Source organism: Falco punctatus (genome assembly GCF_963210335.1).
Source record: "Falco punctatus genome assembly, chromosome: 8".
Taxonomy (NCBI): Eukaryota; Metazoa; Chordata; class Aves; order Falconiformes; family Falconidae; genus Falco; species Falco punctatus.
Window position 1 is genome coordinate 34,219,490 of NC_137588.1, and position 23,361 is coordinate 34,242,850.

General features: G+C 38.1%; 1 protein-coding gene across 4 annotated transcripts in view; it reads right to left on the reverse strand.

Moving 5' to 3' along the window:
- Positions 1-23,361, reverse strand: part of DPP10 (dipeptidyl peptidase like 10) — a 567,120-nt gene that overhangs the window by 20,110 nt on the left and 523,649 nt on the right. For all 4 annotated transcript variants that reach the window (XM_080399193.1, XM_080399192.1, XM_080399195.1 and 1 more), the window contains 9 exons: positions 20,303-20,426; positions 18,107-18,145; positions 16,677-16,784; positions 12,588-12,679; positions 10,932-10,979; positions 10,091-10,212; positions 6,144-6,191; positions 4,058-4,156; positions 3,880-3,949 (listed from right to left, as the gene is read on the reverse strand). In XM_080399193.1, the coding sequence (XP_080255319.1) occupies positions 3,880-3,949; positions 4,058-4,156; positions 6,144-6,191; positions 10,091-10,212; positions 10,932-10,979; positions 12,588-12,679; positions 16,677-16,784; positions 18,107-18,145; positions 20,303-20,426 (750 nt within the window). The remainder of the gene's footprint in view (positions 1-3,879; positions 3,950-4,057; positions 4,157-6,143; positions 6,192-10,090; positions 10,213-10,931; positions 10,980-12,587; positions 12,680-16,676; positions 16,785-18,106; positions 18,146-20,302; positions 20,427-23,361) is intronic.

Here is a 23,361-nt window from a genome sequence, read left to right on the forward strand (position 1 = left end):
TGTGTTACCAAGGAGTGTATCTTCCAACTTTTTTAATGAGAAAGGTGAACCATAATGAGAAAATCAAGGATCTGAAATTTAAACTTTGATCTTAATTATATAGAAAAGAGATGATAATCATTCTTTCAGGCAATTACTGTACACCTCTCTAATCTATAGCTACACTGTATGTATTATATCAGAAGGAAACTGAATGTGAAATGTATTAGTGGTTTAGAAGAACAACTGGAAGAAAGGAAAGTGTTATAATCTCCTTGCATTTAATGGCCTATGCATCACAATTATTGAAAGAAAAATAGTGCTAGCCAACATAACTGGTTTCTACATGAGATCTAGCTGTTAGATAGTCCAGCCATACAGATGGATGTAAATTTTGACATAGCAATAGAATGATCTTTTATTTGAGCACTGCAGTACACTTTGTAATTGCTAGTGGATGAATCTTCACAAAATCTGCATGATGAAGGTTACAGGACATTCAAGGCCTTAAGTTGTGTCTACATGGAGCTGTGCTGAGTTCACACCCGGGTTTCACACCAGGACCCGAATTCACTGGTACAGGCTCCCTTCCAGGATTCAGCCTTAACACTCAAGACACCTGGGTGCCATATGCTGGAAGTTCAAATTTACCTGTAGGCATCAGTGCATGAATACAGGAGCCTCATTATAGTCGTGCACCTTTGAAATGGCTACTAGCTTTCAGTGATTTGAAAAACAACCCCCAATAAATACTTTTATCTTTTTCCAAGTTCGGTTATTGTAATTGTAATCCCATTGATCCAGACAGCACGTTAACACCACACAGAAGTAGTCACTGCTGGTGAAAATTTACTGTCAAATTATGAACCTCAGCCATCAAAACACCACTTTATTCTGAGCCAGCAAAACCAGCCACCAGCACACAAATTCTGTAGACAGAGACGAGACCACACAGGCAAGCCTGATGCTGCAAAATATAAGACACAGGGAAGATGACTATGATGCAATGACTGCAACCAAACAGCCAGTCAGAGCCTGTTAAACCGTATATACCATATTTACCCTCCAGCTTAGGGGACAAAGCCCACATGCACTTAGAAGCTTAACCAGGCATTTAATTTGCACTGCAGAGGCATAGTAGGTGAATTTCAGGTTTAAACTCACATTCTTTTTTCCTCACCTACTTTCCTTCCTTCCTTCCCTCCCTCCTCTTTTTCTGAAGTCCTTGTCAAATTGCAGCACTACTGAGATGGAAAGCAAAAGCCACTTCATATCTGCTAATACTCCACTTGCCCATATACATATCTTGTCTTTATATACATGAAAGTGTATGTTGCCTGGATCAATATGTTATATAATATCTCCTTTCCAAAATATGGATATAAAATTAAACCAGCATCCTTACCAAGGACATTGGTAAGTATTCTTTTTCAAACTTCAATCACTGGAATATAATAGTAATTCTTTCATGGCTGAGAAAGCAAGAAAGTAGGTGCAGCTAACGAATATGAAAGTAAGCACTTGTTATCAGCCACTAATACAATTCTTGTCTAACACTTCCAGCAGTAGGAACAGGGCATTTCTCAATCAGTCCCAACAATATCACTCCGGGACTCAGGGAAGTCAAGTATCTGGGAAATGATACTATATATACAACTAATCAGGGTTTCCTTTAAAAGGAATGTTCTTGGACTTGAATGCTTTTTTTTTTTTTTTTTTTTTTTTTTTTGAAAGTAGTACTTCTGATAATGAAATAAACCTTAAGATGTCAACCTGGAGTCGTGGGGGTCAAGAAATTACCCTCTGCACTCACACAGGTTTCCAATCCTTCTCTCTCAAGAGCTAAGCAGAATTTATTAGGCTCAAATAATCATCCCACAAGGGAACCTCCCATAACTTCAATGACAGTTTTCAGTTTTATATCTCATTTGGGGACATCTTTAACTCAAGAAAGGACTGCTGGGAACTTTAAGTCTGTAAAAAGCTGCTAAGAAATAGAACTTCTTTCTCTTCTAGGGAAGAGAGGGACACAAAACGTGCAACATTACATGAGCCAGGATAGATTTCAAATTTTCAGTTTCATGTTTTCATTAGTGTATATAGTGTTTTCTAAAAATAACTCCTGTAAAAACTAACATTGAGAATTCAGTATTGCAAAGGTAAGGATTTGACAAAGCAGAGTCTCCATATTATAAATATAGATACAACAATCTGTATTCCTAAGTGGGTGGATTTCCTTTTTATCTCAAATGCACATCATAAAAAAATAAAACAATTATAAAACATATTCGTACATTATGACTTGGCCACATTATTCACTCACTGGGTACTGGCAACTTTGGCAAGTTTAAATTCAGACCTTGCCTCAATACTGTCCTCGGTTATTTCAACTCTTGGTATCTAAAACCATTCCATAATCCTATTTCCCTAGCTTTGTTTTCCAGTCATTTTTGGCTTTGGCGTCCTCCAGGTTTCTGATACTTCCCTTCTGTTTTTTCTAGGTTCTACATGCAACCTTATATTCTACCATAACTGTATATGGCAGTTTTATTTATTAAGGACCTTAAAAATGAAAGCATTAGACTGCTAAACACTTTAGTGTTTCCTTACACTTGAAAGAAAAGAATAAGCGCAGGTGTTTGCAACTCCCTCTAATGCTGCTGGTGTCAATTCAGAGTTGGTTTGCCTTCGGCACACTTAAGAGAGCTGCTTAAAATATAATTATGCTTCCAAGATCAGGCTAGCCAATACCGCAAAGATAAAATAATCCATGTGTCCTGTTTCTCCACAAGAAAAGAAAAACATGTCCAGGAGCCACTTATAGCAGAGAGCATCCACACTGAAAAACCTGAGTTCTGAACACAAACTGGACTTAAAAATGAACAGGTTTATGCTTCTCTGTCTTGTTATCTAAGATCTGAGGTGAGTAGAGGAATCTGGGATTGCTCAGCAGCTGAAGCTTGTAAATTTGACCTGACATACAACAATAAGGATCTCTGCTGTCACTAAGGGCAGGTCTACTCCAGGTGACACAGCTCAGCTAACGTGGTATTTTCATGAATTTAGCAGTGCACTCCTATACCTGTTAGTGAAATTCACATCAATTCCTTCCCAATGGGACTAGAAGAAGATCTGTAGGTACAGAAAAGTCCTCTACACCCATGTCAGACCCATGCTGAGCTCAGGTGGAAAGCAATGAAATGCCCTGATACGGCCATCACCAGTTTCCCTAGGTAGGTTGAAGGTACATTTATGACTTTGCTTTCTTCCTCTGCTATACATTCTGTAGGCATGCAACTTAAGAGGCTGACTGTCTCTGAAATACACAATTTCTTTCTAAAAGAACAGTGCAGGTTGCCAGGGAATACCTCCTTCCTCCCATAGAGGTTTTCTACAAACATCAACAGACTCTGGATCATGCCTATAACACCTTCAGCCATTGGTGCACAAAAATATTTTTTTTTCTTCTTTCCAGTGTTCCTAAAAGCAGTTTTGCTCTATGCATCTTAACTGAGCCCTTCTTAGAAACTCTACCCATTTCTATCAGGGATAAAAAGGAGCATATTGTCTGAACGAGATCCTTTGTGGGTAGGCATCAGTATGGGTCCAGGAAAGACTGCAGAACTACTCTCAGCTGCACCATCAGAAGGGCCGGTGCCTCGCATACATAAAAGTACAACGAAGCTGAGCTAGGTTTGACAAGCTCAAAAAAACCCAGGCATCTCCACCAGACAGCACCTATAACAAAATTCTCCTGAGAACAAGCCTTTTGATTTATCAACTCAAATCCATAAGGCAATTTTCCTACCCAAGGTAAAAAAACAGTTTCTAATTACAGAGTTCAAGGTTTTCTGTGAAGTACTTTTTTATTATTTTGAATGATTCTACACAGATACTTACATTATTAATAGAAGGGCATACTGGTTTCGATCCGTGAAATCTTTTGGCAGTGACAACTGTAAAGGGAGTTCTTTTAAGAAAAGAGCAATACATTAAAGGCTGGTAGTTACACAGATGAAAAACAGTAACATTGTAAGAAAGCTTTTGGTTTGGTAAAATAACATTTTGTCAAATTTACCGTAATCCTCAATATGAAGCATTTTAATTTCAGTCCTGGAATTCTTTTTCTTAAAAACAGCTTCTTTCAACATAGCATTATTTTCCAAAATATAAAACTCTGTAGGAAACAGGAAGAAAAAGCAAGTTAAAAGGTATAGCAAATCATCAGATCAGAGATAAATGGAGATTCAAAAAAATTAAAGAGCCAAATATGCAATAATAAATCTTGTAAATTAATTCCTTCTGTAAATACTTTTTTATAATGTAACTGCTTTGCAATTCAAGAACTGAACAATCAGCTTAATTCAAAACATACATTATTCCATTTTCTGGCTTCAACAGGTTTTTGTTAAGGACTAACCATGAAATTGCTGATGAACAACAGGAATATTAGTATCTCTGACAAATACTAACAGCAGCTGTTACAGCGAAAGGCTAGTCTGCTGGGCAATATCATAAGCCTCAAGCAGGCGTCCTTTTCAAGCTACGTATTCCAAGCCAATATTTAGCCAGCCCAGCTCTACTTGATCACTGCATGTCTTGCTCTGTCTTCTGCACTTCAACAAAGAGCAAGACTTCAGTTTGTTTTAGAGCTGCAGACAGATTTGAAGCAATTTTTTTACACATGAAAGAATGATTAAGTAGTTCTTTTTTTTATTTTCTTTTTTACTCAAATTACTGATCTTGCTTCTAAAATGTAGATTTATTTTGTTATTTTTTTTAATTAAACAATAAACCCTCCACTTAGGGCCAAACCGGATAATCTAAGGAGAATGTTTGTTCTGGGCAGTCAACCAAAATAGTATAATTATAGTCTGAGGATGGAATAACTGAAGTAATCCTTAATCATTCTTTTATGAATTGAAAAGGATAATCTAATCTTGCACCGAAACATTAATGGTAAATTATCTCCCTCATTATTTGGTATCTTGTTACAACAAACAATGTCCTTCTATCCTGACTTGCTTTGTTTTCCTCTAACTGCTGTACATAGATCTCTTTTACAATAATTCACTACCGACAGTATTAAGGAATAAAGAGCAAAAGTCTACTTTCACAGAACTGAGCAGCTGTACAGAAGTCAATGAATTTACTTTTAGCAGTAGCTACCCCTTATCGGCTATAGCACGCCTGGATAGAACTCCCTCCCCTTGGTGTGCTATGGCAAGGAAGCCAAAGTGCAGACGTGATAGCGTGACGCTGGTGATCAGTGCTACTTCAACATGCAAGACAAGGTTCACTGTTATGGCTGAATAGTGGCTGGCCCATGACAGAGGGGATGCAGATAAGTACAATTCAGGACTTCTGAATTCTGGGAAAAGTCCTGGGGATAATCTAGTGAATGAGATGAGGATATGTAAGGACTGGTTTAGTGCTTTTGAATGGAAAGATGTCTCCTTTCCCCTAATTCACACCCTCCTGCTATGTGGAGGCACAGCGGAGTGCACCAGAAAAATATCTAAGCTGCTGAAGGACAGTCTTCCATTACAGAGCACCTCAGGCACCCAGGAAACATCAACAGCTTTGGTATCAATGTACAGAAAACAATGAGTAAAACTAGAAAATTAGAGGTATTGAATACCATCCTAAAAACCTTCGTTCTTAGATTAGCCATTATTGAAAATGTCAGTGGAGTCACTCTAATTTGAGAAATATAAAAGAAGGACTAAGTTCATCATATGTAGGTCAGATTTTATGATTGATCATCCAAGTACTGTACCTTACTTCAAGATAATTGGATTGTAACTTTAAAAACATCTCTAAAATACCAAAGGTATATCGTAATAGCAGCATAATTTACATAGAAAGTCAAACGGATGAGGACCAACCTGCCATCTAATTAACTCAAGTGTAAATAGAAGATGAATGATCTGCACTTAGCATAAAACATATCCGAAAAGCTGGGGAAAGTTTTAATCATTTGATTAACTTCCTTCCTTATTATTTGCAGATGTCGATGTTGCTAAAAGGTAATTAACAGAACTTTGTATGAATGAGACAACTATTAGTTTGCATTTACTTGTAACTGCCTCTCCCCTCCCCCACACTCCCCAAAACAATCAAGGATGATAAAAAAATAGACCTGCTCCATCAGGAATACTCACTTGCAGTATTACTTGTACTGTGCACACTAACAACTGGAATGCCTGGCCCTGTTTTGAGGAGAGAAGAAAAACAGAGGACGTATAGGGTAGTTAATAATCAGTATTTCAGTAATAGAGGATGAGAGCACCAGTTACCACCCAAGACCGAATCCTGGACACCCTGTACACATGCTTCCCTTCAAACACAGCACCAGCTCCACTGGTGTCTCTTGCAAAGGACACAGTTGAGACTACGGGACCAACAAAGTGTGAAACAGAGACTGCCTTCTGCCTGAGCAAGCAGCCTAGACCTCTGCATCCAGAAGGAGCATTTTTTTCTAATTTCCACGTTTTAGCTATAAGTGAAGAATAAAAAAAATTACACACCCACTTAAAGGCACTGCCTAAAACACAGCAGTTTGACATTCAGAACAGTAATTTTAGATTGACTGGGAAGTGAATTAATGATAATATTCACTTATATTTTCTATGGAAAAGCTGAAAAGTGTTGAAAAATTATCACATATTTCACTTAATTATCTGTTTAAGCAGCTCCTTTGGTACATCAGCTCTGCAAGACCAACAGCATCACCGTTAAACCTAAGTGTAATGTAATCAAATCTTATTTCATGGTAATGTCAGATACTATATGTTTACTTTACCACCAAGAAACTAAAAGCACCAGGAATCATTCCCCATGTCAATAGGTACTGTGCAAATGCACAAGATGGTATGTGAAACTGGGGTGACCGAACATTCAGCACACTCAGAAGTACAGCTGAGTTTGCTGTGTCTGTTCTGAGGATCCCCCAGTGTAAACTTGCAAAAGAAAATGTTTCCCTACCCCCAACACGGAATTTGTACAAAACTGAAATTAGTTTTATCTCAGCGAGACAGGTCTTTAAATTACATGCAGGCAGTCACTATTGGGCTAGCAAGGATGATGCAAAAATGCTGAAATCCCTGAGGACACCCATGGCAGATGATGGCATGGACCCTCTGAAATTAGGAGTTAAGACTCATATTTTTAAGGGGAAAAAAAAAAAAAAAAGGATTCCCTCTGAAAGCAGTTCAGAGACAGAGCTTAATTTATGTGTTCTGAGTCACCCTGAGAGGTTGTCTCTCTCAATTAATTATTGCATGAGCCTAGGGAAACTTAAATACCTGAAAAAAATAGCATGGTGCCATTCACAGCCTGACAGCCTCCACTGGAAGATTTTATCAATTTCATTCTCTGCCTCAAGGGAGACTACTGACAAAAATCTTACAGGTAGGTTGCTGACAAATCAACGCTTTCTGCCTTAGCTCTTCAAGAAAATAATTTCTTCAGCTGTCCCTTTTTGTTTTGGTTTGGTTTCTTTCCAGCTCTTTTTACTTCTGAATTTGTCATTTTGCTTTGAATTCTGATTTAAGCAAGACCATTTTTGGAGGGGAAAGCATTGGCATTTTGCAGGCCAGCTCTATTTGTCATACTAAAAAGATGGAAGGATGATGACAGATTTTGAAAAAGGGATACTACAACAGATTTAAAAGCCAATCAGAAAAGAGAAAGACAGATTTGTATTACAGGCATTATGTTGCAACTCATCAGAACTAAGCACAACACTTGGATTTCCCATTGACCTCCTATAACTAACACCAAATCCACAACTTGTTTCCTGCTGTATAAAATGGGAAAACCAATTACTCCCTTTGTGAAGTATCTTACTTGAGTGGAGAGATTAACATCTGTTAGTGTTTATGAAGTGCTAAAGGAAAAATCCACAAGCAGTGTGGAAAAAGTGTAAAGGACGTGCTTGCCAAAACGGAGAGGCTGTAGAGCTGGTCCTGCATCTACCGGGCTAGAAATAACTCCTGACTCGAGAGAGTCTTGGGAGATGGATTCAGCTGGTACACTGAGACAGAACTCCTGACTGAGGGTAACTAAGAAGGAAAAACTATCCTAATAAAGGTGCTCATGGGTAAACAGGAGGTGGAAGATTTGAAACTTGTACAGATCAAACCAGTCCAGAGTCCCCCAAGGACTTTTCTGGGCAAATTGCTTTTGTAACAATTCAGTCAAGCTTTTTGTTGTGGGAAAATGAGTGTATATGCACATAGATGTGGTGTCATCTGTCTCCTTGAAGCAGTTTATCTTGTACTCTTACAAGCAGCTCCCTGCAGAGGAGTTTTAATACCTGCTCTATGGTGGTGTTGCCATCAACTTCGATACTGTCAAATATCCAACCCACCACAGGCATTTTGCAGAGCTGTGGCAGTACCTGGGGGCCACACTGCTGCTGTAATTGTCCAGCACTGATAAAACACGAGAGAAGACCTCTGAATAACTCCAAGTGAACAACTATACATTAATGTTAGAGGTAGGAAAAACTTAATGACAGTTTATCATCCCTGTCCAACACCTGCACCTTAGGGCAGTCTACTGGTTGCAACTCAGTGAGTGCAGGTTTAATCCTGGGAGGATGATTTACAGTCTTACCAGCTCAAACAGAAAACTATCTCTAAAGTCACTGAAAGTCATGAGCTTGTGAGGAATTTCATGTGCATACTGGCATCCACATTTTTATATCAAAGAAACACATCAAAAATAACAGGCTGAATATACTTTGCTAATATAATAATAAGAAGCTATGGTTTGGGGCCCTAGCACATTGCTGATTCGGGGCAAAACACTCCTCCCAATTTACCAGCCCTCTCTCTCAAAGGAATCTGAGACTTTCCCCATAGGGACTATGTACAGCACAAGGGAAAACTCTGCTTAAACCATGAGGAGCTCATTACTAATGCAGTCTTTACTCAGATAAGGGCCTTGGGATTAGCTCCATAACTTCTGTCACAGCTTTAACCATGTATAAACCATACAGTTGGTACATATACATATATTTTTCCAACAAGGTAGGTATTATAGGTGCACTTACACACACACACATACAACAACAAAAAAAGCGCCGAACAAACACCCAGCCTTATTTTAGCCAATATATATTCATAGTTTGTTTGTTTGAATAGATTCAGTTCTCAAGATGGCAGGTATTTTATTTTTGTGCAAAAAAAATGTACAGTTGCAAAAGAAATAGAAAAAACGCATGCAAATAAAATGGGCTATTCACATCTATTTGAGATGAATTGTGTTCTACTTTTCACGATCTTATGCTAGTTGAGCAAAAATACTCTCAGAACGTTGTCTGTAACATACTGCAAGTTTCAAGGTCAACAGGTCTAGCTATACACTTTATTATCGATTGTCTCATGCTTTTCTCAACCCGTTTTTAGAATCTTACTTATTTATCAGTGTTTATTTCCTGGATGTAGGTTATAAATTTCTCAGTGTGGGATGTTTCTAGTTTTCTGTTTATACAGAAACTCTGAACCCAATTGGTGCCATTCAGTGCTACTGGAATGCAGCTAACAACAAAAAGCTAAAAGTTATTTATTGCAACTGTAATGCTAAAGATGATCTGTCTGTGTGGATTAAACCATACCTGTTTTTTGGTAGATACACACAGACACACACATATGTCGGTGACTGTGTATAGATATACTGTGAGCGTACACATATACGCATACAGGGACATAGTGTTATCGAAAGCAGGCCCTCATTTTTTAACCAGGTGTAGTCGCACAAGATCAATCCCAATACATAATATAATGAAGCTGTCACAAACCACAGTAACGTCACTATAAATTCCATGGGTTTTTTTGGTGAAGGATTTTTATTCAGGGTAAATTTAAAAGTCAATGTCCTTTACTAGGGCTGAAGGGTTAGGAATGGAGCAGCTTTCTGACATCACTGGTTATTTAGGTTTTACACAGAACATCTTTACTTACAGTCTTGCAATAAGCCCTGTACAGAACTTTGAGTAATACATCATTGAGCTAAATGTTAGACTCCAGCCTAATGCACTTCCCAAGGGAATACATTAATTCAGAAGCAAACACAGTACTTTTACACACTGTGCATGACTTACCTTTACAGTGCAGTAAAAAATGCCTATTCATGGGGCTAAACTTTGCGCTGAAATACGTGCACTGGTCTTTCAAGAAGTTACACGAGAGACACTGACGATTCAATGATCCCACTGTTGATACACTGGAGAAAAAATCGATCAGAAATATTTTCCATTGTAATAAAATACAATAAACCAAGAATCAGCTCATCAGAGTGATAAAATTTGTTTCAGTCCCTAAACTCGCCAAAATATCACTGTCTTATATTTTGCTTGATGCAAACTGTTTTCAGATGACTCAGTGGACTACTGTTCTGTAAACTGGGCAATATGGACAGGATCCAAAACCTGCTCAAAGGAGGATTGGAGTTCCAATAACTAGCAGTGCTGGGGGTAACAGTGTCAGTAGGACACTAACTAATGAAAAGCCTCGTTAACTTCAGATTCAAGCACCGAGATTTGTGTAAGGAGAAGGTATTTTGCCCACACACTTTAAATTGCATGATTAAACCCCACAAATATTATTTTTATTTAGAAGATTTTCACTACTTTTAAACACTGTCATATTACATGCTTATATTTAGGTTTTGCTTTTTAGATGCTTATAAAGGACTAGTGAAGACATAGCGGTAAAAACATTTTCTGTTAAAATATTTCCTGTTTTTTTCAGCAAGTAAAATATCAGCATTTTGAATTTTGAAAAGCTGTGATTCTTCCTTTGTTACAGCTCAAGTGTACTAATTTTTACACAATATAAACGATGATCCAAACCCCAAAGTAGCAATTAAGCTCACAGAACATCATCATAGCACCTCCTGCTTGGGATGAAGAAGCTGTTAACACAGCCACATGTACTACTTACCTGTGTAGCTGTCTTCCTCTTGGGGATTCTTCAGTGCTTAAGAAATAACTGTGCCCAAAAGACAAACAAAGTTAAACACACTTTGGTAAACTGTCTGATTTGGGTGGTGTTTAGAGAAGTGCGAGACATCATAAATAACTTTTAAAATTTAAAATTCCCAAATATACATGAGATCAAATACTTTTATATAAATCTTAGCCCCAAGATTAAACTTAGACCCAGTATACAGAGCAATTATTTCAGATGCTATATGATTTCATACAGAAACAGTGATGAACACAGTATTTCATGCTTTCTATGTAATTCCTGTACTGCCCAGAAGCTCCTGTAGCAACCAGGACCTCTTTCGGCATATTACAAATACAGAAGAGAAAGTTTCTCCTTCACTCCAACAGTTTGCAATATAAATCCAAGGAGCAGAAAAAGGTCACAATGGAATGGTATCATAAATTACAATAGGCCTTACGATACCCGAAAGCCTTTTTGAGCTGCAGAATTGACTTTTTTCTTCTATCTAGAAACAGAAGCTAGCACCCTAGGCAATGGTTTACAGAAAAGGTTGCATGCATGGGAAGAGGCTTTATTTAGTAGAGCTGCTGCAAGAATATCAAGACAACTCCTTGGTGTGTCCCAGATGAGGTGCCTATAAAGTTTCTGCTTTAGAGGCAGAAGAGTAAGGAAGTCCTCCCAAGTGGCTGAGACAACCCACATGCAGTCTGCCACCTCTCTGCAGGCTGAGTTGCATCCAGACCTCATTTTTTCATCTGAACCTTGGAGAAGTATCTAAAAATTACCTACGAATGTATTTTCAAAACCCATGGAAGGACTGGTCAGAAAGGGTGTTTCTCCAGTGCCAGTGGAGATGACAGACACTGTTGCAGCCTCAAAAATGTTGCTGCTGAAATATCATGTATTTTAAGGAAAATCAGAATTAGACACATCTGTGGGTTGGGGTTTTTTTTTTTTTTTTTTTTTTTTTTTTTTTTTTTTTTTTCTGCCATGTGCAGCTATAAGTGAACACCAGCCAAGATCTAGTGAAATTATATAGAGCTTTCAGATGTTTTGTGTCATTTCTGTACTGCTCCCAAGAATCACCAAGTATGTGCTGCATTTCCTTCCGAGTACAGCACTAAGTCGGTCTTTGGAAGGATTTCTCTCCGAGTGAGCTGGGTGAGGATCAAGGGTTTGGATAATCTCTCTATATAATTTGAATTTATGAGGTTGAATCAGATTCCCGAAGTCCAGAGACCTCATGCTGTAACCAAAGAAGCATGAAAACTGAAGATTTGGGGTTTTATCAAGTAGTAAAAAATTGCTATGACTTCTTATCTACAATCCAGGAAAGAAGTCACCAAAATGTTATTACTGCTGTACTGTGTGTTGATTTCTTTTCTTTAAAAAAATATAGAGAGTCAATTGATGTCACGGTATGCTCCTTTTTCTTCTACATAAAAACACACCCAGTAATACACAGGAAGGTAAATTGTCTTACAACTGCACTTTTATGTACTCAGGTGTGTCAAATTTATGGTAATGCTCAAAAATGAAAAAAAAAAAATATTGTTGCTTAATTTTAGATATGCTATTGCTAGTCAAATAGATTCCACTTTAGTAAGTCGGGTATTTTCATAAACAGACAAAGAGAACAGTGCTTACATCTTTTGAGTATTTTCATCATATGCCAGGATTTTGATAACTTCCCAGTTTCCTGATGTCAGGTGTCTCACACTGATTTGTTCACTTTTAGCCTGGAGAGAGACAGGGAAAACATTAACTTCCACCGTACATGTTACATTTCTCTTTGCTTAGCAGGACTGTATGCACATGTCATTACTGATTACAGCTTTTAAAACTTTAATATGCAACATAACGTCTTTAAATCACAGACCTCACATTTTGACAGGCCTGAACTTCAAGTATCCTTTCCCTCCCATAGATAAAACTTTTCAAGGTCATTAAAATCATCTCAGTTTTCATCACAATTTTTGTCCATACGCCAACAAACAATAAGAAGCCTCTCCACCCAGGGTCTACAAGGGAAATCTAAGTGTAGCTCCCAATTTTGGCGACTGAACCAGAGACTTGCAAGTTAGGGAGCACCCCTGGCTCCTCTCAGAATTTGTTTCTGTGCCGGTGTGAGCCTAGGAAAAAACCTGCTGCAAAGGGAAACGCAAAACCTCTCTCAAAGAACATGAGGGCAGTTTTCTCGGCCACCGCAGCAGGAGCTGCCTTAGGAACCCCCAGGGGGTAGCGCCCACCTGCCCTCAGGTAAAACCAAGCCTTGGCTGGACTCTGCGGCAGGCTCCTCACCAGGCACAGGCTGCAAACCATGAAACCTGAAGAGTGAGAAGCTCATCTGAGTGAGCTTCTTGGTGCAAAAGGTAAACCTGTGGTTTACACCACTGAAAATTAGAACTTCACCCCTCACTATAATCCAGCACGAACACGTTGAAGGTGTTTTTTCTATACCAGGTTTATGATGCATGGCCTGGATATAAAAAATTCTTTGTTTCCAAATTCAAGACAGATTTTGTCAAGAGAAAAGGTGACACTTCAGCTTGTATCTCAGCTTTAGTGGGCAACACTGAGCAGCAGGAGTTACAGAGCAGGTCAGACGGAGGATCCAACGGCACTGTGCCCTGCGAATACCAAGCACCTAGTCACAGTGGCCTCAGTGATTACGTGGCCTACAAAAACTTGTAAAGGCATGAAGAGTGTTTTAAATCCTCAGATTTCTGAACTGTAACCTTTAAACACCGAGCTCTACATCAACAGCAGCAGTAACTAGAAAGCAGAAAATGCTCAAGGACACCTGTGAGACGTGTCTGGAACTGGCAAGGCAGAAACAAGACCCTTAGAACTGATCCACAAGGAATGAACGACGCAGTAACACCATGGCAAGCCTTGCAAGTACCAACTGAAACGAGGATGTTGTGCTAGGTGCTGTACGTATGTTTATGATGAGGGTTCCCTTGTTCAAGAAGGTTCTGATATTCAGTGCTGTCTCCACAAATGATTAAAATACAAATTAGTGATTTACTATACGTCAGTATTTCTTCTCTAGAGGGAGAGAAGCTGCAACTATTGAAAGAGATACCTAAATATTGAGATCACAGCATCTAACAAGAAACAGCAATAAAAAGCCCAGCCAAGCGTTAATAAACATGGTTATTTTTCAAGGTTACAGCCATAATACATAATTTATGAAGCTTGCAGGAAGTTCTTGCCTTGATCCATTAAAGTTACTTTATAATTCTTAGTTTGTGGTTGGAAAAACGATACTTTCTAGAGTGGCAAAACCCCATGTAAGAAATTTCTAGATACATAACATATGATTCAATCCCATTTTGAGATTAGTTTCTTTTAAATATTTCATAAGTTACTAAAAGCATTTGAAAACAATAAAACACACATCTAGCCCTCTACATTCAGACAGTAAATAATATATGATAGACAGTAACCTTTTAAACAGCAACCTCCCCTTGCAAGAAGATTTAATTAGATGCTCCTGCCAACCTGCTTTGATTATATTATTGACACATGCTTTTCTGAAGTACAGTCAAAGAAATGCCGTCCAAGAAAGATCATTTGTCAGTACTTATTGTAAGACTGACAAATAAGCCTCAGTGATCAAATTAATCTAAAGCAAGCCATTAACATTTACTTCTTTGTCACTGTATGTTCACGTTGGTTCTGTGTTTTAACTTTCCTGCACTTGGAGTCTGCTTTCTGTTAACGAGCTGGTATCTGTACCGAGTAGTACAGAGAAGTAATGAGACTCTAAATTCCAAATTCCAGTGTTATCCAAGCTCCATCATGAAAAACTGTGATCATCTGGGTATGGGTGACCTGGTGACTGCTTTAAATTCTGCAGGGCACCTGTTATGCCACTGTGGCTCTCTCACAAGGTGTGACAAACATCTGATGTGACAAAAGACTTTACGTGCAATGGTTAATATAATTTTTATGCCTCCATGTTTGCTTTAGAAATAATGGATGATCAGATTAATGCGGTGTGTAAAACACATCATATAAACACATTTCCTGTCCTTTATTGCTCTCTGTCAGCCCCGTGACCATGCAGAATGTTGCTTATTGATGAATAATGGTTGATACATGGGATATCACATCTCCTCTTCTTCTCAAGAGCAGGTGTATACTTAAAGCCAAATCTGTCCTTGATGATACCATCCAAACTTGTTTATTCATGGTGATGCTGGTCAAAATAGAAGTTGTTTGGTTTTTTTTTTTTTTTTTTGGAGGTGAGCAGTACAGAGGGCTCTAATTCTGCCTAAAAGGGATAGAATACTAAACTCTTAATCATAAACTTGAATTGAAACATCATCCTGGTGGGATTAAAACATCCATTTACAAGCAGGTATATATTTAAATATCTTATTGAATAGGAGTGGGCTTAATCTATTACATAAATATTTTCCTGAATTAGGATCAAGTTTCCTGAGCTCTTCAGTAAGTGAAAAATATCAGAGGCTACAGGTTTAAGGCAAATTTGAATGTATCTGTAACATCCTTGGGAAAGCTGCAAGTTACTTTTTTGATCTACTTCATTATTATTTCATGTATTTTAATGATACTTATTCATATTGGGAAAGAAACAAAAAAAAGACTTGATTGACTAAACGGTTTTGCTCCATTGTGAATTTGCGTGTGGTTACTATATTAATACACCTTTACCAAATTGTCACCTGAGTTAGTGCTTTCTTTAGAAGACAGAATTTGACAAGCCTTTGATCCCTTTTTTCTTCTCTGATGCTTTCTTGATATGTTTACTCTAGTGAATGAGTATCTTTTTCTTGTTTCTTAAGGTTAATTTTTTATTAAAGTTCTTTTGCTCTTGTTCTGTCTGCAGTACACTGTGAACATATTTCAGACTTAATAATGTTCATACCAGAACACTGTCATAAGGGGAGACAATAGAGTTGCTTGATGCCAAGTCTGCTCTTTTGATGTTTTGGGTACCTTGATAATCCCTCCTACGTCATACGGCTCTGCTAAAGTACCTGGATTAATGCTCTACTGATTTAAATAGATGCCTTGGAGTGTTCCATTCCAGGGCATCATTTCTTTTATTAGTTCATCACAACTTCACACTGGTGACCTTCAAAATCATAGTGCAAATTCATCTTCTTTCAGATTCTTCCTTGGAAAAATAACAACCCTGGGAAATGGAAACCACTGGAAAATGTTGCAAAGGGTAATAAAAGTGTCCTAATTTTCATAACATTTTAAGTTTTGGGTATTGCCTCCCTGTACTGTTGTGAGTAAGATCAGATTCTGAATATTCTGAATTGACATTTAAAATTATACTTGGGCATACATAGTGCATATAAAGAGGGCAAAATGAACATTTCTGCAGATCTCTTGAATTTCTGTGACTATAAAACATTATTATTGACAGAAGGCTCTAACAAGAAAACATCTCTGCTTGTCTATAGAGGTACAAAGAAAAGATGAAAACTTCCAGAAAGAGTACTTTGGAAATATCTTTCATTTATGGACCTTACGTGCCACCACAGCAGAGGTCTAAGAAATGAGAGCAAACTTTACGTGTTCTGGAAGAAATTATAAATATGTCCCTCTGCACTGAGTGACAACCGGAAAAATGACCATGACACAAGTGTTCAGATTCTACTGAAGTGCAAGCCTTTGCTTGGGTCATGTGTCCTCATCAGAAGTCCTAGATGACCAGTAGGGTATTTAAAATAGCCTGAACTAAAACCTTACCTGAACGATAAACATGGCGATGTGGTGAAATTCACCCCGGCCCCCCTGCTTCACTGGGACAGTCATGAAGAACTTACTGCCATCCCTGGAGAAAACTGGTTCTTCGTTCTATAAATGTAAGATTGTTGTTAGTTTGTCACACTTCTCATTAAACTTAACATCAGCTTAGGTTTTTTGTCTCCTTGGTTTTGATAGCTGCTGTGCTCATAAAACAAGCGGAGAAAAAAATCCTTAGATTTTGAATATACTCTGGTAAGATTAACAAAAATGTGGTGCCTAAAGCTCAATGGAGTTCATGCCAGCAGTTACCATTGTGCAACCTTGTCCTAAAGCATGGATTACAGCCCTTGCAAAACCCTCCCTCCCAGTGAAAGGTCTGGTAGTCTCATCCCTCACGCAGTGGGACTTTCCAGGATACATTCCTTTACAGACATACAATTAAAGACAGAGGTAAGTCCTACTAGCGATGAGGAGAACAAATGTTTCCATGGCCTGGACTCAGCGACACATTACTAAGTGCGTACTTAACACTCACTGATTTGATAAAGTTGTATAGGAAAAATAGGTAAATTGAAGTGATATTCTGAATCATGGTCTTACTGTAAATTGTAGCCTGATCTGATACCATCTCTCCATGCGTAACTTCACACAGAAATATTAAAGGAAAACGGCTTGCTATAAAAGCATAGTTTTTTCAAAATGATTTCTCATTTGCACATTGCAAAATGAAGCCTGAAATGTATTTTAAATAGAATGTGTTTCGTCCATTTATTGGACAGCTCTTCTGAAGCCATGAAAATGGAATAATTTGCTGACACATTAATTCAACATATTGTTCTGGGTATGAATTTAGAAATATTATTCTCATGCATTCCAATTATAGCCCGTATGACCTGTAATCTTTGAACTCCTTTGGGTTTAATTTGGTGAGGTTATTTTTTAATCAGAAAAAAATTAGTGCACTATATAGGACTTGGAATGGGATTTGTCTAATCTATCTTTAACCATCCATGAGTTAGGTAGTTAATCAGCTGGTCATTTAAGTGCCTGATTAACTGAATGCAGCGAGATCAGTAACTGACGGGAATATTGCCTCTGAAACCCAGGCAGTGGCTCAGTTCAAAGGGCTGAATCGCTGGCTGGAAGCACGTTATCTCTTTCCACCACTGACACAGTCAGCTAGATTGCAAAATGTCCTCTGTGTGATGCTAGGTGACAGGATACCCGCTACCAGAGAAACAAGCTGCCACCTGAGTGTTTACACAGGCACTGCTACAATCCTCTGTTGTTAAATTAATTTAGGTTCCTAAAAGGTATTCAGTTTTAAAAGGAACGTATTTCTGTAGCTTATAAAAATAACATATTATTAAATAAAAATGACAATGAAGCAATTACACTTTATACACCCAGAAATAGCATTTATACTATACCTGTTTAGAAAGCCACAGGTCTGACTGCATTTCATATTTCTAAAAAAAAAGAAAGAAATTGCTTTTATGGAATAGCTATAGATCAAAAATATTTCACACATTCAGGAAAAGGTCTTTAGCTGTTTTGTGGGTTTTCTTCTACTGTGTTACAATCTTCACATCTCTTCATTGGCACTTACATTGAAACAAACAATAATTTAATTACAAAGTCAGCTGCTTTATTCAGAGTTTTTGGTATAACACCACAGGGGACCTAAGAATGTCTTTTTCAGTCTTTTCTGATTAGCTATCAAGAAGCTTTACACAGGCAGTTCCATTTGTTTTTTACCTCTAGGCATCATCTGATAACTGGATATTTTAGGTCCTTCATCAACACTGGGCAAACAGCCAGCATCAAGCTCGAATTGCGAGACCTTTTCAAATCACAATTCCCTGCTTTAATGGGTTGTAGTGTGGCATTAGTGAAGAGGAAAAATAAATAAATGCAAATGAATGTTTTTTATTGGGGACACTCATATTTTACATCATGCCATCCAAAAGAACCCCCAAATACCATGCACACATTGTTGGAAAAAAATACAGAATATAGGTCAACTGTTGTAAATTGTCACAGTCACACTGAAGTAATGAAAATTTATTAGCTAGAGAAACATCTGTACATATATGGCCTAAAAATGAAATATCTGTAGCTATTACAGCAGCTGGTTTTAAACTACTTTTTGGAATTGAGAACATGTGCAAAATGGTAGGGGAGAAAAAAAAAAGTTTATAGTTGGAATCAAATGGTGTGATACAATGTTAAAATCTTACAATAAGGCCTTTCCTCATCCATTACTGAATTCAGGAGCATCACTTTATCCCAGCAGATGCAGTGCGGGAAACATCCAGGGTGACAAGCATGAGCCTGGTCTGAGCTGCACGCACTACAGTGACACTGCAGCACTATCCTTCCTTACCTACCTAAGAAGGTCCTTTGCAACACTTTAATTCTTCTGGAGTGGGATTTCTCAATCTCTCTCTTCTGTACTATGTCCTGGATTACAGCTCCCTGGATGCCTACTTCAGATAAGTCCAACTGACCTTGGAGCACATACAGGCTTCCTTTCAGAAGCGACTGCCCACAGTGGTTCATGACTGACTTTCTTAATAAAAGGGCACAGGGCTTGCGGGAACCATGTAAAAAGCAATGCAATCAACAAATCTCCATGTTCACAATCTTAATCCGCAGTTTGGGGATTTATTTGTAGTTTCTGAGTCAGGAAAAGCAGCTTGCATTTTTTTAATTTTTTTTTTTTTTTACTACATAGTAAAAGAAGCAGACAAGCTCCGAAAGAATCCCTAATGCTTTAACATGATTGACTTCAGTAGAAGACACTGATGGGAGCCTTTGACTCAGAGGCCAAATTTAGACCAACATTAATCACTCATAACCATTTAAACTGCCAAATTTTACCCTCTACTTTAGAGCATCTGCTGGTACTGATATTAGCATGTAAAGAAAATATTTATACTTCTAGTTGGGTCTGGGAAGAGATTGTGGCTCAGAATGGGAAAGTGGCCAGCTGCATTCAAGATGCAAGATTGACTGTGAAAATGGAGAGACGGAATGCAGGAGTGTCAGAAGTCAAAGTCTGGGTCAAGGGATGGGATGTGGCTGAATTCAAACAGAAAAATACATTTCAGCTTGGCTTACATTCAAAATGAAATATCCCTGTTGCCTGTCAATTTTATTTTTTTCTAGTTATTTAATTCTGTTATTGAATTTGCAGGAATTATCAGAATTTTACACCTTTTCCTTAAACATATGTAAGCTGTGAGAAACAGAAAGATCGGAAATGAAACTCTGTAGGGGGAGAGAGGAGAAAGCAGGCGGCTGAAAATATCTGATGGAAGACAAGCTTGTCACTGCACTAGCTATATCCAAAGTACATGATGTTCAGCAACTGCAGTTTCCACTGAAGTTAATGAATGAACAAAGCTTAGTAATTCCAAAAATGTCACTCAAAGTTGCTAATTGCATGAAGTCATTTCACCAGATTTGGAATTTTCTCACATCCATTTCCTCCCTGCTGACTAATTATATTCAGCTTGCAAGTACTGCATCTGAAAACTGATTTCCAAATTTCTTTTTCTGAATGTGAAAACAAAATGCAGGAAGAAACCTTGAAAAGAGAGTTTAGGAAAAAAACAACTTACCCTGCTGCAAGCCCCAGTTGTGGTTTCACAAACCGTAAGGATGGAGATATTCTGAGGTCTGTTTAACCATCTCACCACAGCCTTGGTGTTGCTTACCCATTTCACCATAGTGATGTAATATTCCCTAAGCAGATGTTTGAAATCACAATGTTCAGATTATTCCTATTTCAGATTAGATTTTTTTTAAAAAAGAATATACACAGTTCATCAAATGCTGGATTTGTACCGCATGACAGTATCAGTACCGAGGGATGGAGAAAATAACCCTAAATGCCCAGCAGCTGTGTTCCTACAAGAGGAAAGGATCAGTCCCAGTGTGCTGTTCCTCTTGGAAATCCGTACTCCATTATCACCTCCTTCTCAACCATTTCTAATATCTAAATTTTATCAGCTGTGAAGCATATACTTGTGAAACATAGGTTTGCAAATACACATGAACCATGTATTGCTGGCCAGTTTAAAAACAAACACTAAACTCCAACAGAAGCCAGTATTTCCTATACCAAAAGCATTCAGAAGACACATATTTTTGCAAAAGATTCCAGTCCTACCGCCAAATAAAAAAAAAATAAGACCAAATTATCCCCAAACCAAATTCTACAAAACAGAGGCTGAGCTGTTCCATTTGAAAAAGTCTTCAGTGGGGGGTGGAAACAGAAGATTAAATCATTCAGAATCCAGCTGATATAGTAATTAATAGTCCAATTCAAACTGTAACATCATCTTCCATCACTGACAAACTCCCTGATCACTGAAGTGAAAGCAAAAGATCATCCTAAAATTTTTCTCTTTCCATCAACTATGCATAAAAGTATGTTCAAAATTCACTACATTATGACTTGTTTCTCAGGATTGCAGTATACTGCATATATACATATATAAGTAGAAACACATACCCTTCTGAAATTAAGTACTGTCTCAAGGTAATGTTCCTTTGTAATTCACAGTTTTGCAGTTAATCTATTGTTTCACACGTTCAGCGTGCACAGGCGCATACTGAGTAGTAGTGTTGTTGCAGGTCAAGAGATAAAACCAAGGTAAAGTTTGTAGAAGTCCTATGTTTTATTGGATCGGCTGATAAAGTTAAATAAAACCAGAGAAGCCTGCAGGGCAAAACCTGTTTTAGTTCTGAGGAAGCTGCGATCAGTTTGTGTCGTCAGACTTAGCAGGCTTTTTTTCAACTAATCTACGTACTGGTAATGAGAATAAGTGCACTCTCTTTTCCTCCAGACCCAAATACACAAACGTCCTGGGATTACTAGACTCTCTGCATCTGTACGTACCTCAAGTTTCCTCACAATAACCTTTAAAGAGGAAAGACTATGACTGTTCTCTGGACAAAAGACTGAAGCAAGGTATTTCATTAAAATGTACACTTATTTTAGGTCCTCAATTTGATACCCATTTAGTTAGGTGCTTCACAGCAGTTTGAATGTTCAGTGCATAACATTCACCTTTGTTTGGGAATATTTCTTAAATCAGACTGTGGATTAATTTACCGCATGTCCAAAGAGTAACAAACGCAATTGCCAATCACCTGTGCAACAGCAGTTCAAACTGCCTGTATCACACAGAGGCTGCGTGGCAAAGGCAGAATCCAGTTTTAGCATTCAACTGGCCTAATAAGAGCAGACTTTCCTCTCTTGCTGTGGCTTGTTTTATTCAAGCTGCATCTCCTCACTCCACTCCTAATGTTCTTTTTCCTGTACTTTGTGTAGCCAGTTCCCGGGTTTTCCTTATTGATCCCTTTTCTCGCAGCAGGGCCACTATAAGATGATCACGGGAACCGTAAAACCTGTTTGTTGATTCTCATTTCTCTCCACACCATCTCACCAGTTCTCATGGCTCCCACTGAACCTGACCATCAAGAAAACCTCATTCAAACCTTGCCTCATAGACCTGTCTTTTTGGTTTTCAGCCAGTCCCCATTTTGTGGTCTAATCAAGTTTTCACCTCAGACTTTTTAAAGTTTCTTCCCTCTCATCTGCCCTAGCATTTTTTCCTTTCTGAATTCCAAAAACATAGCTTTCCTCTTTACTCTGTGTAAAAGCAGACAGAAAGCACTGAGAACAGAAAAGGCAGGCTCCTTCCACAGCATCCCATGTCCAGTCATGCTGAAGGAGTTTGTACGTGACTCACTTTATTCTAAGCTGGATTGAACCAGGCAATGTATAAAACCAAGAGCTTAAAGCTCTTTGACCACAGTACTACTTCTGATCCCAAATTCGGTATTTAAATCTGTTGCTTGACTTCAAATTGGCCTTCAAAAGGCAATTATATAAGTTAATCAGTATAAAGAATTCCCTTAGGCCTGTGAACCAGGCACGTCACATGTATACAGTCAGCTCAACAGTTGGAGCTGGAACATCTCGTGTATGCCAAAGGGGTGCTGCACACCGAGAAAGGTCAGATCTTGGGGCCTGAGGGCGATGGAGGATATTCAGAGAAAAAATAAATTTCCAGCTGCAGGTGTTAAGAAAGCAAATGTCTTTCCTGAGCATATGGCAATTAACTTTTTTCCAAAGACTTGTAACTTGGTGAAGTCTGCATTCATTTTTAACTGCTGACAAAAAATGTTAAATATCAAAGGTGTTTATCATCCTTTGCCGAGCTTGAAGACCTTATTTTTTAAAAAATCTTTCATTCTTACAGAATGTTTTCCTTTATTTTGCTTATCTTAACTAATACACAGTTCTATGGAGGTAGCTTAACAGTTTGCTAATACATTTATCACCACTTAAGAATGTCCACCACATCTTGTTTCACTTGTAAGTTTTGGGATGCTTGTGACTAGAACGATATATCTGTGTATCTTGCTGGCTGTTAGTGTAAGTGCTTAGCAAAGTCAACAGAGACAATAAGCTGAACAAGGGGAAGAGATTTGCACTGCATTACACTGGAAGCACAGTTGTAATCATAATTGAATTTGAATATTAGATACTTAGATTTGAAATAGACTAACACCACGGGAAAGTAACTCACAGCATTAAACTTAAATAAGACAGCGCTGAAGAAAAAGAGTCAAAATTTGGAACTTCATACCATTCAATGTAGTGAAG